At 43.7% G+C, this 18,561-nt stretch overlaps 1 protein-coding gene and 1 long non-coding RNA gene across 12 annotated transcripts in view; one reads left to right on the forward strand and one right to left on the reverse strand.

The window, feature by feature from the left end:
• Nucleotides 1–18,561, forward strand: part of LOC127009660 (uncharacterized) — a 196,798-nt gene that overhangs the window by 173,594 nt on the left and 4,643 nt on the right. The gene's annotated exons all lie outside the window — the stretch shown is intronic.
• The window catches only part of LOC127009585 (GAS2-like protein 3), a 206,103-nt gene that overhangs the window by 42,621 nt on the left and 144,921 nt on the right, over nucleotides 1–18,561 (reverse strand). For all 11 annotated transcript variants that reach the window (XM_050882827.1, XM_050882817.1, XM_050882830.1 and 8 more), the window contains exon 5: nucleotides 897–1,038. In XM_050882827.1, the coding sequence (XP_050738784.1) occupies nucleotides 897–1,038 (142 nt within the window). The remainder of the gene's footprint in view (nucleotides 1–896; nucleotides 1,039–18,561) is intronic.

Raw genomic sequence — 18,561 nt, forward strand, 5'->3', positions numbered from 1 at the left:
TTCTTTCCGCCTCACTATACTGGATCTCTTCAAACGATAATTACTCACAAATTAAGGGAAGCGATACTAGATATTCACCTTTCAAATGCCTCAAACTGTATTGACAAGGGAAGTCTCGGCAGTCGCCATTCATGCTCAAGCCTTTCTATTTCGCGGATAATTTCTGCACGCCGGCAGCACGCACGAAGACCCGTAATCCGCAGGCGTCCAATGGGGAGGGAGATGAGGCAGGGGCGGGGGGTGGTGAGGCAGGGGAGGAGGGGACTGCATGGTGCGGTGGCGGCGGCACACAAGATTGCGCAGCGGGCCATCGTGTTCGCTGGTGGTTATTAGCCCACCTATCCATTTGTTTACATATAATATTATCCATCTCACCCATTACATTACCCTCAGACAGCAGCCAGGCGGCGAGGGAAGGCATTATGCGGGGGCGGCGGAACTATTAAGGGCTAATCGGCAGAACAGATGGGAGGGTGGCCCCAGACAGACACGGGCGAGGCTCCGAGGCACGTCAGCGCGTCGCCAGCAGCAGCCAGGAGCGTCGCCACGGGCTGATCGTGGCGGGGGAAATGATGGATGGGCTGCTCTGATAACTTTGTGTGCCGCGCCGATGACTGACAGACGGGGAGGGCCAGACAGGGAGTGAAAGGCAAAAAGGTTGGAAAGAACGTGAGGCAAAACAATGGGTGAGATGCCATGGACAGGTAATACATCAGCCTTATGACGAACGGAAAGTATTTTGTTATATGCGTTCAAAAAAGAAACTAAACAATGTCACCCTCAGCAACCACGGGTCTTTTTTCACCGGCAAGTAGTTAAGGAAATTTCTCACGCAGGCAACTGGAGATAAAGATAAAAAAGAACCCCCTGAAAGAAACAAGCAACACGCCACTCACCCAGATCTTCGGTTTCAAAGAGGAGGTTGTCGTGAACTCCAAGGCGGCGACAGAAGCGCAGGAAATTGGAGATGTTGTCCCGCGCGAAGAAAGTGCCGCTGCGGGCCCTCTCCCAGGTCTTGTAGGGCAGCCGTGGGACCTCCTGGAAAGGGAAAAAAGAGATCAGAGTGAGTCTTGAGAGGAGCAATGGGAGGGCTGAGCGGATAGGGAAGGGATGGGATAATGGAAAGAGGAGTAAATTAGAAAGAAACAAAACCGAATGGAGTCTTGATGGGGGCAATGAAGGGGCTGAGCTGAGAGGGGAGGAATGAGTGGTAAATGAGAAGAGAAAGAACAACGAGAGTCTTGAGAGGAGCGGTGAGAGGGCCGAGACAAAAGGGGAGGAAAGGGACTATACGAACCGAGGTAAATAAGAGAATGGGACTGCTGACAAAGGGAGTGTAGCAAGTGATGAGGTTGGGGTGGAGGAGATTTAATGGAGGAAAAGGGAGTGTAAAAAGGGGAGAGGAAGTCAGTGGTGAGTGGTTATGGGTGTTGAGGGAATAAATGAAAGTGTAAAGGGGGATATTAAATGAGGGGGGAAGAAAGGGAGGAACTCTGTGTGAGGAGAAGGAAGTGTGTCGGTGTGTTTGAGGGTGTGAGGCGGGTGTGTACAGGGAAGGGTGGAGGGGAGGACGAGGAGGGTTGTGTGCTGTCGAGATGAATTGGACTCAGTGGGAAGGAAAGGGAATGTAGCTGTAGCATTTAATTACGCCTATAATTCTCTCTCTCTCTCTCTCTCTCTCTCTCTCTCTCTCTCTCTCTCTCTCTCTCTCTCTCTCTCTCTCTCTCTCTCTCTCGTACGATAAATCGATACACGTGACCAAACTCATAAAACTATAGAAATGGGACTTTTTTCCGACTAAAAGAGAACGTACACACACACACACACACACACACACACACACACACACACACACACACACGCACACACACACACGCACACACACACATTAAAGCGAAAATACATACTTAACCTTTGCATTATTAAAGAAGAGAGAGAGAGAGAGAGAGAGAGAGAGAGAGAAGAGAGGAGAAAGTATATAGAGAAAGGAGCTGATAAAGTCATATATACCGACAGTTAAATAAATCTATGGGAAGTAGAAAGATAAAATAAATAACGACAGAAACGAAAGGTCAAGGATTACACTCGGAATAATACAAACAAACAAACATAGTTACAATCCATAATAAATCAACAGTCGCACTTTCATTAATAAAAACTTGGGAGAGGAATAAATAAGACTTGTTTTCCGCCGAATATATCAATTTCTGGAAGCACAATTCATGAGCTGCTTCTCGTTTTGGCTCCCCGTGTTGTTTGGCAAAGGCAACTGTAGTAAAGAAAGTTCATTTTGTAGGAGAAATATGTCGCTCTGACCGGCCCGTTACTCTCCATTTTCCTTCGTCTCCTCTTCCTCCTCCTCCTCCTCCCCTTCCTCCTCCTCCACAACCCTCTGGTGTCCTAATTATATCACCATTTTTGAGGGAAGACTATTATTATTCTCCTCTCTGACCTCTTCTTCATCCTCCTCCTCCTCCTTTCCTCTAGTGTCGTATATATTATTATTATTGAAACTGAAAAACTTCCTCCTCCTTCTCCTCCTCCTCCTCCTCCTCCTCCAACTGCACCAGTCTATCCCCCTCTTCTTCCTCTTTCTATTGTTGCGTCATCACATTTCAATTGGTATTCTTTTCACTCCAATGTATTCTTCCCTCCCTTACGTAACACCCGCCCGAGACATATTTCTTCCGGCAGGTCATTGTCCCTCCATCCCTCCCTCCTTACCTCCTCCTCTCCCTCTCTTCCCTCTCTAATCCAAGTCCCAGCCACCTTTCTTCCCTATCTTCATCCCTAGCTTTTTTAATTTCCCGTCTTTCCCTTTTCCTTTATTATTTTTACCGTGCTTTAGTTCTTTTCCTCCTCCTCCTTCTTGTTCCCCTTCTACGTATCCTTCTCCCTCTTTCTCCTCGTCGTCCTCCTGCTTCTCTTCCTTTTATCCTTTTCCCTTTTTCCTTATTGGGTTTTTTTTTACTGTTCTTTCATTCTCTTCCTTCTAGTTCTTGTTCCCCTCTGCCTCCTTGTCCCTTTCTCTTATCCTCCTCCTCGTCCTCTTTCTTTAATACTTCCCCTTTTTGTTAATATATTTTTTTTTACTGTTCTTAATTTTTCTTCCTTCTTTTTGTTCTTGTTCCTCTCTGCCTCCTTATCCTTCTTCCTCCTCCTTCTCATCTTCTTCCTTTTATTATTTCCCATTTCCTTATTGTTTTGTACTGTCCTTTTCTTCTCTCCCTCCTTCCTCTCTGTCTCCTCCTCCTCCTCCTCCTCCTTATAAAGTCTTAGGGTCGCCTCTCTTGTTTCTTCCCTTTCTGTCACCATTATTTATCCTGCCTCCTCCTCCTTCTTCCTCCTCCTCCTTTTCCTCATCCTCCTCTTCCTCCTCCGCCCGTGCTCTCATTCCTGCTCCAATTTATACCATCATTACCGTAAGTGACGTAAATGTATATTATTATTTTCCCCCCAAGACTCTGAGGCACAGTTCTTTTTCTCCTTTTTTCAATTTTTCTTATTTTTCTTGTCCTACTTTTCCTCCTTGTCCTCTTCGTCCTCGTTTTCCTCTTTCTTGCTCCTCCTCCTCTTCCTTCTCCTTCTTTTCGTTATCCAAGTTCTCTCTCCTAATTTTTCTTTCCTCGTTCTTTTTCTTCATTACCTCTTCTTGTTTTCCTATATTTTTCTTGTCTTACTTTTCCTCTTTGTCCTCCTCGTCCTCGTCCTTCTCTTTCTTGCTCCTCCTCCTCTTCCTTCTCCTTCTTTTCGTTATCCAAGTTCTCTCTCCTAAATTTTCTTACCTCGTTCTTTTTCTTCGTCACTTCTTTTTGTTTTTCTTTATTTTTCTTGTTCTTGTTCATTTTTCCAGTTTTCCATTTTCTTCTTTTCTTCCTACTCCTCCATATCCTCCTCCTTTTCGCCCTCCCCCTCCTCTTCTTTTCTCCAACTCCTCCTCCTCCTCCTCCTCCTCCTCCTCCTGCTCCTCCTCCTCCACCTTTTCCCTTTCCTTGATTAAATAATAGGAAAACGAGGGGAAAAAATGTGCCGAGGGAGGAAATTACTCTTTATTTTCTTGTTCGTCTCCATATTGCTTAGTGAACCCTTTTCTTTTCTTCTCTTTTTACCTCCCTACTTTCCTCCTTCCATCTCTTACTCTCTTCCTCACCTATCTTTCCTTTCCTTTCTTACCTCCATACGTTTAATCCTCTTTCCTCTTTCCTTTCCCTTTTTTTTCTCTCTCCCTTTCTTGCCTCATTTCCTTTCTTTCTGTTTCCTTTTTTTTCATTCTTAGTCCTTTTCTTTGTCCTCTTTTGTCTTCCTCCTCGCAATCTTTTCTCCTTTCCTCCCTCATTTCATTTCTTTCTTTGTCCTTCTCTTCGTTCCTCCTCCTCCTCCTCTTTCTTCTCCTCCTCTCTTTTATCTCATGTTCCTTTTTTCTCTCCTTCTTTCCTTCCTTACCCCCATATTGTCTGTCCTTCATTTCCCTTCCTCCATCCTCTCTGCCTCCTTTTCCTTGTCGCTCTTCTCCTCCTTCCTCCTCTCTCTTTCCTCCCTCATTTTCTTCTCTTTTTCCTCCTCCTTATCTTGTAATCTGCATCGTCTCCCCTTCCTTTTCTGTTCTTTTCTCCTTCATTTCCCTTCTATCTTTATCCTTCTCTTTTTCTCTTCCTCCTCCTTTTCCTCCTCCTCTTGTATTCCTCCTTATCCTGTAATCTGCACCTTCTCACCTCCCTTTTCTGTTCTCTTCTCCTTCATTTCTCTACTTTCTTTATCCTTCTCTTTTTCTCCTCCGTCTTCTTGTTTTCCTCGTCCCACTCCGCGCCTCTTTGACCTTTGGAACTTCCTGTTTTGTTATTGGATTTTATTAGTTTCTCCTTTTTGATCTTTTTATTGCTTCATTTTCTTCCCGCGTCGCCGGAACGGTTCTTATCACGACATGTTTTGCCCTTTCTTTTTGTGCTTCTTTTTCACCTTTCCTCACCTTTCGTTTTCCCCCCTCTCTTTCTTCGCTCCCTGGTTCTTTCTGCTTTTCTCCTTTTATTTATTTATTATGGACTTTATTTTGCTTTATTTTATTGTTTTAACTTGCAGGCCAAACCAAACAACTTAAAGCGGAGTCACGTTTATTTCCTTTATACGAACAAAGTAAACTTCATTCTAAAAGTTGATGAGTTAAGTTTTTTTTATATTGCGTTAGAGAGAGAGAGAGCTATCCATTAACTTGTGCCAGCTCAGAGCATTGCCATCCCCTCTGTCGCCTTCTCTTCCATGCTTCCACCGCTATCTCTCGCTCCTCCTTCCTTCCTTTCCGTGACGACGAAGACTGACCTAGTTAAGTAAAATCTTTCATCTTCTTCTTCTTCTTCTTCTTCTTCTTCTTCTTCTCTCTCTCTCTCTCTCTCTCTCTCTCTCTCTCTCTCTCTCTCTCTCTCTCTCTCTCACACACACACACACACACACACACACACACACACGACCCAGCACGACCTAAGCGACCATCACACCATCACCACCACCCCCATCACCACCACAACCACCACCACCTGCTCCACCACCACCACCACCACCACGGTCAGAGAAGATGAGATATACGATCAAGGTGACCTCACAACGCAACGATATCAAGGCCATTAACGGGAAGGAAACGACTTTGACCTCACCATCCCTAACACTATCACCACCACCATCACCACCACTATCATTACGACCACCATCAACTTCCCCATCACCACTTTCATCATCATCACCACCACCACGACCACCACCACCACCACCCATCACCGCCGCCGCTGCTCCACTAACTTGTACCAACATCGTCATCGCGTTGCTGTCAAAACTCACGAACCTCCATTTCACTGAGAGTTGTTAAAATGTATAAAACTCTCTCTCTCTCTCTCTCTCTCTCAAACCACTACGTTGAATACACTTTTAATAATGCCTCACTCTCTTATAGGTCAAGTTAAAGAGAAAAGGAAGGAGAAAAAAGGGGAGAGTGGAGGAGAAGGAGGAGGAGGAAGAGGAAGAGGAAGAAGAGGAGAAGGAAGAATAAGAAGAGTAAAAAGAAGAGGGGCAATATGAGGAGGAGGAACTGCTATAACAAAAGAAACTACAAATAGGGAGCTTTTGGGCCGAGGAAGGAGTGTCTTTCCAGCTTCCTCTCTTTCCTTCGTTCTCTCACTTCTTTCCTCCCTCTCTTCCTGCCTTTTTACACCCCGGTTTCCTTCCTCTCCTCCTCTCTCTCTCTCTCTCTCTCTCTCTCTCTCTCTCTCTCTCTCTCTCTCTCTCTCTCTCTCTCTCTCTCTCTCTCTCTCTCTCTCTCTCTCTCTCTCTCTCTCTCTCTCTCTCTCTCTCTCTCTCTCTCTCTCTCTCTCTTCTCTCTCTCTCTCTCTCTCTCTCTCTCTCTCTCTCTCTCTCTCTCTCTCTCTCTCTCTCTCTCTCTCTCTCTCTCTCTCTCTCTCTCTCTCTCGCCTTATTGCTATTCCTTCCTTTCTTCTTCTTTCACTGGAGGAAGAAAATCGGAGGAAAGTGGAGGAAACGAGTCATATGATAGAATTAGAGAGAGAGAGAGAGAGAGAGAGAGAGAATCAATATAGCCAGCTGATCCGAACGCTGCCAGACACAGATGTAGGGGACCACGCCACGGTTTTTCGGTCTATGGCGTATCTGGCAACACTGACTGAAGAAATCTCGTACGTGTGTGTGGGGGGGTGAGGGTGGGGGGTGGGGGGCAGGTAGGGATCCATGGAAACGTGAGCAATATTTTTTTTTTTTTGTACTTTTCCTTAACGTTGTCACATCCTTATTTATTTCTCTCATCGTTTTCTTTATCGTCACATCTACATAAGTCATCAGTTCTTCACATTTACATTGTTTATCACACTCCTATTTCCATCTTTATATTCGTTCTCATATCACCAATTCCATCAACATTGTACATTAATTTATTTTTTCTTTTCCTTCACAATCCGATTAGTCATTTTTTTTACGATGTCCAATATTCTTTAACTTACTGATCTTTTTTTTTCTTTATATATATCTACGGTGTTAGTATTTCCCAACGTTACTCTCCCATCTTGTATTATCCGTCACTGAGCTCTTGGCCACTAAATCCATCTCTAGCATTACCCTCTATCTTCATTTTACCCTCCTATCTTACCGCGACCTGTTATTCTCCTTCCCCTAATATCTCCTCGCTTCTCATCACACTCTACGTCCTGCCTCCGTACATATTACTACTACCTTCTAATATTCATCTCCCTGCTGCTCCCTAACCCATCATTTCGGAAGTGTATCCCCTTTCACCTCTCGTGACTACCCTTCGTTGCCATTCTACCTTTTGCCTTCATTATATCTTATCACAGCTCTTCATCTTCCTACTCCTTAACCCATCATTTCGTAAAACGCTTCTACCTCCTTGCCTTCTCCTTACCCTCACGTGACTACCTCTCGTTACCATTCTGCCGTCCACCTTCATTGCATATCGTACCACTTCCCTCTGCTCTTCATCTTCCCCCTGATCCCTCCTAACCTATAATTTCGAAGTGCTACACGTGTGAACTAAAGATGTTGGCTTATACCTCCTCTTCTTCCCCTTACTCTCACGTGCTGACCTCTACTTACCATACTCACTCTTAAGCACCCGCACAACCCCTCTTTAGGTAACGTGTGTGTGGTGGCAGGTAAGCTTAAACACCTGCCGCCGTAATTTAGAGGAAGTCACGCAAGGAGTCACGGCGTAGAGGAGACGTCACGCTTAAGAGAAGGCGAAGGAAATTGAACTGAGAAGGATTTTAAATGTATTGGTAGGATTTTTTTCTTCCTTGACGGTCACAGCTTGGAGTGTAAATCGGCGTTTGAGTTACATGCTCACGAGTACGAAAATTGAGGTGTTTATTGGCAAGATTAGGATGTGGAGGAGGAGGAGAAGGAGGAAGATGGAGTGGTTTTTCAGCTTCCTCCCTTTCCTTCGTTCTCACCCTTCTTCCCTCCCTCTCTTCCTGCTTTCTTACATCCCTGTTTTCCTTCCTCTCTTCCTCCTTTATCTCTCTTCTTATTGCTATTCCTTCCTTTCTTCTTTTGCTGGAGGAAGAAAATCGGAAGAAAGTGGAGGAGGAGTTGGATGAGGAGGAATAGGAGGAAGAGGAGGAGGAGGAGGAGGAGGAGGAAGAGGAGGAGAAATTCAAGAAGGAAATGGGCTTGGGAGGGGAGCGGTAAGTAAGAATGATGGATTATTTTACGCTCTTAAGAAAATTTTGAGACTAATATATTCGGCGTTTAAGGTGACGAAAAGCTTTTAACATCTTTAACTTTCTCAATATAATTTTCTTGCACTTCCAATCTTAGCGTCTCTCTACTTTATTATCTTTCTTTCCTTATATCTTTCTTATTCTCATACTTAACGTCATTTTCTTCTTATTCGTTTCTCCGTCTTTGTTTCCCTTATATATTTTTCTATCTAGCATTCTCTCCTTCATCTTTTCCCCCTATTAATACCTTCACAAATCTTGCCCGGAAATATTAAGGAGAACAAGGCGCTTTTCTTTTCTCAGCCACCCTTTTTCCCTTTTCCCGCCGTCGCGTCTCGGTCTGTTCGCCTGTTTACTCAGCGGGCGAGGACGTCGTTATGTGAAGGATTACTGAGGGTGACGGGAGCACTCGATGGGGGCTTTTCCTTCCCTCTGCCTCCTTACCCAACCTCTTTTTACTCCTTTTTTTCTTCAATCTCTCCCTTCTTTTGTCTTCCTGTTGGTTCCCTTTCCCTTTCCTGTGCGTCCTTACCAACCCTTTCTCTTTTTTCCTTTTCCTTTCTTCACTCTCTCCCTTCTTTCGTCTTCCTGTTGGTTCCCTTTTCCTTTCCTGTGCGTCCTTACCAACCCTTTCTCTTTTTTCCTTTTCCTTTCTTCACTCTCTCCCTTCTTTCGTCTTCCTGTTGGTTCCTTTTTTCCCTTTTCTGTGCCTCCTTAGCAATCCCTTATTTTTCCTTTCTCCTTTTCTCTTTTTTCTCTCTCCTTTCTTACGTTTTCCTGTTGGTTCTTTTTTCCCTTTTCTGTGCCTCCTTAGCAATCCCTTTCCTTTTCTTTTTTTCCTTTCTCCTTTTCTCTTTCTTTTGTCTTCCTTCTTTCCTCTTCTTGCTTGTTCCTTTTCCCCTTTCCTGTGCCTCCTTACCAATCCCTCTCTTTTTTCTTTTTCTCCTTTTCTCTTTTTTCTGCTTTCCGTCTTACGTCTTCTTCCTGGTTTCTTTTCTTTGTTTCTTCATCTTAGTGTCCTCGTTTTACACACTGATATCTCATTTTTCTTATTGCAATCTTTTCCTACCTTTATTTTATCGCATTTTCTCTTATTTCCTTCTTTCTCTCATATTCCCTTCTATACTTTTTCCCCTATTCCTGTTTTCTTTCTAATACTATCATTCTTTCACTACGTACATTCCCATTCCTTCGTCCCTTTCTCTTCTGCTCCTTCCCTTTTCTTCCATCCTCTCCTTTCGTTTCTCCCCTCCTTCTCTTTTCTCTTCCTTTCTCTTTCTCCTTCACTAAGTCAAGAGGATAACGAAGGTTCCTCCTCTTCAGCCGACTGTTCGCAGAATCTTTCCTCTTCCTCTTCCCTTTCTTTCCCATTTTATTCCTAGTCCTCTCATTATTCTCTCTCTCTCTCTCTCTCTCTCTCTCTCTCTCTCTCTCTCTCTCTCTCTCTCTCTCTCTCTCTCTCTCTCTCTCTCTCTCTCTCTCTCTCTCTCTCTAAATTACTCAATCTTGTTCTCTCTGCCCGTCGTAATCTTCTTCCCAAGTTTTCATCGCTAAGCAGATTTTGAGTGGCTTGAATGACGGTAGTGGTGGTGATGGTGGTGATGGTTGTGGTGATTGTCAAAGAGGAAGAGGAACAATATTGAGGAGAAAACTTGGAGAGGGGAAAAAAGTAAAGAAGGGAAAATGAGAGAAAGATGGAAATAAGAGAGATGATGATGGGAGTGGTGTTGGTGTTTTTGGTTTTGGTTTTGAAGACGTTTCCTTTAACCTTTCCATAATTCTTTGACATCAGTGAAGCTCAGGATAAAAGTTAAAAGATAGTTGTACCTCCTGTAAGCTACAGCGACTTCGTTCTCTCTTCAGCTTGGTTCGTTTAAGTGAAATTACGCCGCTGCTGCAATGGATTGGAGGTCGAGTGAGTAAACAAATTTCCTGGATGCTCTAAGCCGCTTCCCGCCGTGAGTGTTTCCAGTTTAGTGAAAGGTAAAAAAAATGAATTTAATATTTAATAGACTGATATAGACACGGAAGGATGCAGGTGCTGAAGTGTAAGAGTGCGCTGAATGTTATACAGTACTACTATTTGATTTGTTTTATGGGGTTATCAGTTAGAGAGTGTGTGGAGTGTGTGTGTGTGTGTGTGTGTGTGTGTGTGTGTGTGTGTGTGTGTGTGTGTGTGTGTGTGTGTGTGTGTGTGTTAAGCCAGTTATCAGGTTTTGTGCGCTTCAGGTCGTCAGCCTTCATCCCTAATGGACGCCCACCAAACCCCATTCCAGGCTGATAAAAGAGTAAACACTAAAAAACGATAAGCCATCAGCATTCGTTAATAGCTCTCCTTGCACACGCGCCCGCACACACACACACACACACACACACACACACACACACACACACACACACACACACACACACACATACACATAACGCGCGTGCACATGCTCATTACTTTCTCATCATTGGACGCAAAATGGATCGTGGATGTCAAGTAATATCGGCCTATTTTTAAGGAGAGGAGCAGGTACGAAGAGTTTAGAGGAAGAGAAGAAGTATAAGAAAGAAAGAAGGAATTGGAGGATTATGAAAAGTAAAAGAGAAAAGATAACAAACACGGAAATTACAGTGGAGCAAGAAAAGTTTCATAAGGTTAATGGAAAAGCATCACGCAAGACAATCATTTATATTAGTTTGAAAGTTCTCGTTAATGGATGGTGCAAGTGCTGTCTTCAGCACACAACAGTTAGGCATTAACTCTTAAACAGAGAGCGACTCCCTGAGTAAGTGAAACGTGATCGTATAATTCCGTAGACTTTTACACTTCGTCGTCATGTCAACCACCATTACCACCACAGCTAACCCTCTTCTTCTCCTTATTAACTGTTCTACGACTGTTACTACTGCTACCACCATTAATAATAATAATAATAATAATAATAATAATAATAATAATAATAATAATAATAATAATAATAATAATAATAATACATACATACATACATGCTATTGATGTTGTTGCTGTTGCTTCTTATTTTATTTCAATGTTCACTATTTGCAACCTTCTGTCTACATAGTAAAATAAAAATCGTAGTCAGTTATCTCTCATACTTAACTCAGGCGTCACTACCCGACATAGTCTAAATGAAAAGTTAATCTCTCTCTCTCTCTCTCTCTCTCTCTCTCTCTCTCTCTCTCTCTCTCTCTCTCTCTCTCTCTCTCTCTCTCTCTCTCTCTCTCTCTCATCCCCCCCCCCACCCCCCTCGTAACATATTCTCCGTGTTATTCACACCAACAAATAGTTTTCCCCCGCCCTTCACTCCGCCCCGGGATTGCTGTGTTTCAAGTGGTGAGTGTCGCGTCTTTTCTGGAAATGTTGCAGTGTCGAGAGTCTCGTGTGTTCCTATTAGCGCAGTGCTTTGCCGGGGAAAGTGACGGCCATCAGTGGAGAGTGGGACGAGGCCGATGGGAAGGGAAAGGTAGGAGGATAGTGGAAAGAAGGACGCGGACATTTAAGGACGGGGAAGGAAGGCTATATCGGAGGGAATGGTGTTCCTGGTATGTGGTTATTGGTTTTTATTTCACGTATTTGGGCTTTTTTTCTTCGCTTTTTCGTATCGGAGAGAAAAAGAGCAGGAGGAGGAGGAGGAGGAAAGCGAAGATTTACGTAAAAAGAATATAGAGAAAAATATTAAGCGTTCAATGATTTCACGGAATTTGGTTATTAGCATTTATTCAATTCGTGCGTTGTGCCTTTTTCCAGTGCTGAGTATAAGCAATTCCCGATATCGAGTAATTTAATATTTTGTGTCCAAATTTTCCACGTAACTCATAGGTAAAATATAGGTTATTAAACGTTTTCCCGCTTTTCCAAGCGATAAAGGTTCGAATTTCCAGGACAAAACACAACAAAATTCCTGTCATTGTTATTCGTATCCATTTCACTCATTTTAAGTGTTAGAAAAAATCTTATCCATTGCCAGATTGTCGTACTCAGAGCATAGTATTTACCGGTTTCTAACGCCTAACTATTGCCAAAACACATCAGGAATTAACTATTTTAACGACAAATATAAATGCATCTCGTTATTGGGGAGCAGGAGATAGATTTGGGGTCGAAAGTCGGTAAATATAAGAGGCTGAGTACGACAATCTGGCACCGTTGCTTGAATACACTATATGTGAGATGATGGTGCAAGAGAGCTAAGAGTGGCCATGGGTGGTTGGGGGAGAGGTAAGGGTTGACGGACGACCTTCTTCCCTGCGAGTGATATGTTCCGTGGGTCGCCGATGTGAATGGTCGTCATTAGCACCCAAGTAGAGCCTCGCGAGCGTGAGAATCCACCAATTATCGTCCTCGTGAGGTGAGCACGGGGAAAGGTACCTATTCAGGCTCGGATCACATGGACGCGGCGAGGACGAAAAAGCTGCGTGATGGATTAGTCTCCAGGTGTGGGGAAAGTGTGTCGTGTCGGTGGAGTGGAGAGTGAGGGATGGTGGTGTAGAAAACATGACGAGGAGGAGGATAGACGAGGGATGAAGGGATGTGAGGTGGAGGGTAAGGCGAAGGAGGAATTGAAGACGAGACGAAAATGGAAAGAGATATAACGAGCAGAACGAGTAGGGGTGAATGAAGGAAGGAAAGAATGTGAGAGGGAGAGCAAAGAAAAGGAGGAATTGAACATGAGACGAAGATGGACAGGGGTGTAACCAGGAGGACGAAGAAGGATGAATAAAGAGGGAAAGGATGAGGAAGGGAAAGTAAGGAGAATGAAGAATTGAGGATGAAACGAAGATGGAAACGGATAAAACGAGGAGGACGAAGAGGGGTGAAAAAAAAGGAGAGGGTGTAATAGGGAAAGTAAGAAGTTGAAATGGAGATGGAAAAGGGTCTAACGAGGAGGACGAAGAGGGGTGAAAGAAAGGTGGAAAGGATACGAGAGGGAGAGAAAGGGGAAGGAAAAATTAGAGATGAGACGAAGGTGGAATAACGATAAAAACGAAAGAGGACGAAGAAAAGGAGATAAGGGGAAGATTGGAATGGTTGCAGATGGGTTCGGAGTGGTGTGTGTGTGTGTGTGTGTGTGTGTGTGTGTGTGTGTGTGTGTGTGTGTGTGTGTGTGTGTGAAGTCGCTCGTGTGAAGTAAAGGACTGCTTCCCTCCCTGCCTGTCTGCCTTCCTCCCTCCCTCCCTCCCTTCCTCCCCACCTTCCTCTCTCCCCTCCCGTTTCCTTCCCTCCTCCATGAACCATTGTCTCCGTCTCCCTGTCTGTATGCATCGCTGCTTTCCTCTCTGCCTCCCTGGACTTTTGCATCGGTCTCCTTGATTCACCCCACATACCCTATCTTTTGCGTTTATGTCTGTCTCTTAAATCTCTGCGTCCCTTTCTCCTTGCCTCGACGCACCACGACCTTCCTCTCTATTTGAATCACTGCTTCTCTGAGTCTTTGTCTCCTGACTCTGATGTGGCTTATCCCTCTGTCCTTCATCTTACTTTACTGCCCTCTCTGTTTTTCTCTTTGCATTTCTTTGTCTCTGCCCTCCTGTACCTTCATATCGCCCTGCTCTTTAACCTACATTGCTACATTCCTCTGTCTGTCTGTCTGTAATTCTGCGTCTCTGTCTTCATGTCTCCCAGTCCGCATACGGCCCTGTCTATCACCCCTCCTCTCTGTGTGGCTCTTTGCATCTCCCTGCCTTTCTGCCCGCATACCGCCTTGTCATTCGCCCTTCTTCCCTGTCTCTTTGTACCTATCTGTCTTGGTCTCCCTTCCGGCATACCGCCCTGTCATTCACACTTCCTGTATGTCTCTTTGCATGCATCTGTCTCTGTTTCCCTGCTTGTCTGCCCGCATACCGCCCTGTCCTTCACCCTGCCAACCACTCTCTGATTTTCGTTTCCCCGCTGTCCTTTCCTCGCCTCGTGTCTTCCTGCCCCTTCTCCTCCCCTGCCTGGCTCTCGCTGCGTCTGTGTTGGATAGGCGGAAGACACTCGCATCTTCAGCAGCCGCAAGTTAAGCCACAACGACACCACGTCACACACACGCTCGCGGGCAGACCATTGACTAAGCTTAACTTTAAACAAAACCGCTTTGCTGGCCATTTCAGACGACACAACACGACGCGATTTGTTCTTCACGTTCCTTCTACCTCTTTTCATACATATTACTGAAGACTAATTTCCTCCTTTTTTTCGCAGCATAACTTTACGAATACCCAACTGGCAAATTTTCGTAATCAGGTCTTAATTACTGCCATCACCCTGCTCTTCCCACGCCATCACCACCTCCATCACCACCTCCATCACCACCACCATCACCACCACCATCACATTTACATCAGCTGACCCAAATGAAGCATCTACTAAAAGCTGTTGGACTCTTTTCCCTTTTCCTCTTTCTCTTCCTCCTCTTCCTCAATTGCGTCCTCTTCCTCTTCTTCAACGCTTCTCACGCTTCTGAGGTCATCATTCGCTTAAGAGGCAATACACTTAGAGAGAGGGAGGGGCATGGAGACGGCCTTGGGATGGGGGCAATACACTCAGGGGGAAAGAAGGAGCGATACGCGTGTGTGGAGGGTGGGACATGAAGCAATACCCTTAGCGGGGGAGGAAGTGAATGAGCAGGAACCTATAGAGCAAAGGAATAGCTTCATCATCACGCTGAGTGAGTGGAAGGAAATCCTTATCTAGTTCAGCTGAAGGGAGAGAAAGGAAGTGGTGGCAATGCAGTTAAAGAGAGAAAGGGCAAAAAATAGCACAAAACCATCACATGTTTTTCACTCTACGCGGTCATTAGGCAAAAAAAAAAAAAAAAAAAAAAAAAAAACGCGACATTGTAAATCGGTGAACTAAAAATGACTTGGAATGAACAGATGGCACAAAGGAAAAAGGAACAGAAGAAAGGCAATAAAGGAAAATCTAAAAGGTGAAACTAATAGAGTGAACAATAAAACGCAAATTAAAACAAGATAAAGAAAGAGGAAACCAAATAATAAAGGGAAAGATGAGTAGATTAAGAGATAATTGAAGCAGGATAATAGACGGAAGGTGTGATAATAGACTGGTGTGAGGAAAATAAATAAATAGAGATAATTAGAGCCGTGCGTCGACGATAAGAGAGGAAATTAATGATGAAAGCAAGATAAACACATTAAGACCTTATGGGAGGACGATAATGAGGGGGAGAGATATTAGCAGATAGGAAAGGAGGGATATAAAAAAAGAAAAGGTTAATGGAGGGAAGGTATTGAAAGTAATAGAGAGAAGACTTAGAGATGACAATAGAATAAAATATCGAACTGTGAATGCGAGGAATATAAACAATGGAAGAGATGGAAGAAGAAAGCTGCTGAGAAAATAGGATATGATGAAATAATGTGAATAGAAAACGTCAAGGAAATTTAGATGATGATAGGAGTAATATACTGAAGGGGAAGAAGAAAGACTGATTGCAGGAATTTAACATAAACAAACCTATTGCGAGATGAGATTGGTGTGGCGAACCGAGGGGAAGACAAAGGAGGAGAATCAGTGTAAAGAAAATTAGTAATAGATGATAGGTGGAGAATGTAAATAGGAAGACAAGGGGACTGATGGGTTTTCTTTTTCTTCCTTGCATCACCAAACCTTAATTAGCTGCAGATGATGGGTGGAGAATGTAAAGAGGAAGACAAATGAACTGAGGGTGTATTCTCTTTCTTCCCTTTCATCACCAAACCATAAAAATTAGCATAAACAAAATTAGTAAAAGATGATAGTGAAGAGTGTTAAGAGGAAGACAAAACAACTGATGGGTTTTCTTTTTCTTCCTTTCATCACCAAACCTTAAAAATTAGTGCAAACAAAATTAGGAAAAGATGATACTGAAGAATGTTAAGAGGAAGACAAAGGGACTGATGAGTTTTCTTTTTCTTCCTTTCATCACCAAACCTTAAAAATTACTGTACACAAAATTAGTAAAAGATGATAGATAAAGAATGTTAAGAGAACGACAAGGGGACTGATGACTTATATTTTTCTTCCTTTCATCACCAAACCTTAAAAATTAGTGCACACAAAATTAGGAAAAGATGATAGATAAAGAATGATAAAAGGAAGACAAGGGGGCTGATGGACGTTATTTTTTTCCTTTCATCATCAAACGCTAAAAAATGAAAAAAAGGGGGAAATTAAAAAGGCGTAATTAATTGCCTGTGAACCGCCCGGGAATTCCTCATGTGGACCGATTTCCTTGAACCTGCATAAAAGTCTCCCCTCCCATTGTAGGAACGAAATTACCGCGCGAGTAAAAAAAGATAATTAGGGAAAAAAAGCGTAAGTCAATTTCTTTCCTGATTTTCGTCTGATTGCTTTTTTTTTTCCTTTTTTTTTATCTTTCCGAGCCTCCTGTTGACAACCTCGCGTTTTTTTTTTTTTTTTTTTTTTTTTTTTACTATTTCGTGACTGCCTGCATAATTATCTTCCGTCTTTATGTCTGCTCGTCTGCCTGCTTTTGTGTGTCTGTCTGTTTATTTCTTTATCATTGCATAGCTGTCACTTTGTCTGCTTCTGTTTACCTAAGTTTCACGCTGTTTATTTTTACGTTCTCAATGACTATCTAAATGCTACCCTTCTTCCAACTCTATTTTTGTTTCTACTTGTTTGTCCCTCCTACGTCTATCTATTTGTCTACCTATATCTGTTTGTGTGTCTACTTGTCTGCCTGCCTATCATCTTTCCGTCTATCTATCGGTCAATCTAGGTCAGTTGCTCCCTTTCCTTTCTCCTCTCTCTATATATAAATAACGTCGTCCTTCCTGTTCCATCTACCCACTCACCCGTACACACACACACACACACACACACACGACGTCCCCTCACTAATGGCCTTCACTAGTCCCAAACGAAGGCCAGACGGACGCGGCGAAGAAGTGGTATTGACCCGCGACGAGGAGGCCACCAAGGAATGCAGTGTTTTGCTCTCACGCCGCCCCTCCCACACCCTGCTTCATGATCCCTCGCGACGGCCCTCAGTAGGTAGACCGTGACCTTGTGGATGGTGCTAGTGTTATAGTAAGACGGAAATATGAACAGAACTGGAGATGTCAAGGTGATGGTCTCAGACGCTTCCGCCTCTCACATCAGTTACCCCTCAAAGGCCGAAAACAGGGATTAAACAGGTTTCCATGAGTGTTTGTTCTCGTTATTGGTACATAGGCTTTATTAGTGTACCAGTAGGGCCATAAAACTACTCGTGGAAATGCCCACAACTCCTACCAAAGCCTTGTCAAATGTGTGTGCTTGGGCCCCGAAATGTTAAAAGATTTGGCCCGTCGAGTTTTCCTCAAAATCTAACGTAACACGAAAAGATATGAATAAGATGTAGTTATGCAAAGGAGAGTTGGTTGAGCTGGTGGTGGCTTTGTTGAGGGTGTTCGCGTTGAAAAGAAATGGAAAGATAAACAGGATTGGAATTATTTTGTATTTTTCCGATGAGTTTGCTCCAACGTGATGCGATGTTATATTCATTCCAATGGTGTGACAAGGATGGGTATTCCAGAGGGACTTTTATCGAGGTGGTGGCTAGCGACTCCCTGAGGAGGTTGTTGGTGTTAAAATAAGATACGGGAAAATAAACATGACGGGAGTTAATTAATTTTCCCTTAAGATTTGACGGCAGTGACTATCTACATATTTACTGGAATAGTGTGAACAGAATATAGGCGGCGGTGATATGTAGAAGGACGTCGGTAGGGAAAGAGATTGGAATATACGCAAGACGGAGATAGCTTTGTAGGATCTGACGTCAAGAGCCGGTGATATTAATATAAGTAGAGTATTTCTGAAGGCGATGACCTCCAAAGAATGTTATTGTAAAAGAGATGGAGAATAACGCAAGGTAGAGCTGCTGTTTACGTTTACGATTAGTGATATTAATCTTGGGATAGAGGATCAAAATACTTGTGAAGGATGACTTGTAGCGGTTGGAGTTTGTGAAAGAAGTGAAGATTGACGTAAGACCAAGTGGATGCTCTCATAGGCTCTGACGTCAAGGGTTGGTGATATTTTTATTGTTGACAGACGTGCATAGACGGACGGGACAGGTATTGGCATGGAATATATAAATGTTGATGCGTTATTCAGGATGATGGACGGGAGGATTACACAACTCTCGGCTGGTGAAAGAGAGAGAGAGAGAGAGAGATGCCCCCTCCTCTGTTTTCTCCTGGATCTTTACGGCTCCAACGCCCGAGTTACATTCCTCCCAAAGTCACCATATGGTCAACCCTGTCCATAACTCTCTCTCTCTCTCTCTCTCTCTCTCTCTCTCTCTCTCTCTCTCTCTCTCTCTCTCTCTCT

The sequence above is a fragment of the Eriocheir sinensis genome, chromosome 4 (genome assembly GCF_024679095.1).
Source record: "Eriocheir sinensis breed Jianghai 21 chromosome 4, ASM2467909v1, whole genome shotgun sequence".
NCBI lineage: Eukaryota > Metazoa > Arthropoda > Malacostraca > Decapoda > Varunidae > Eriocheir > Eriocheir sinensis.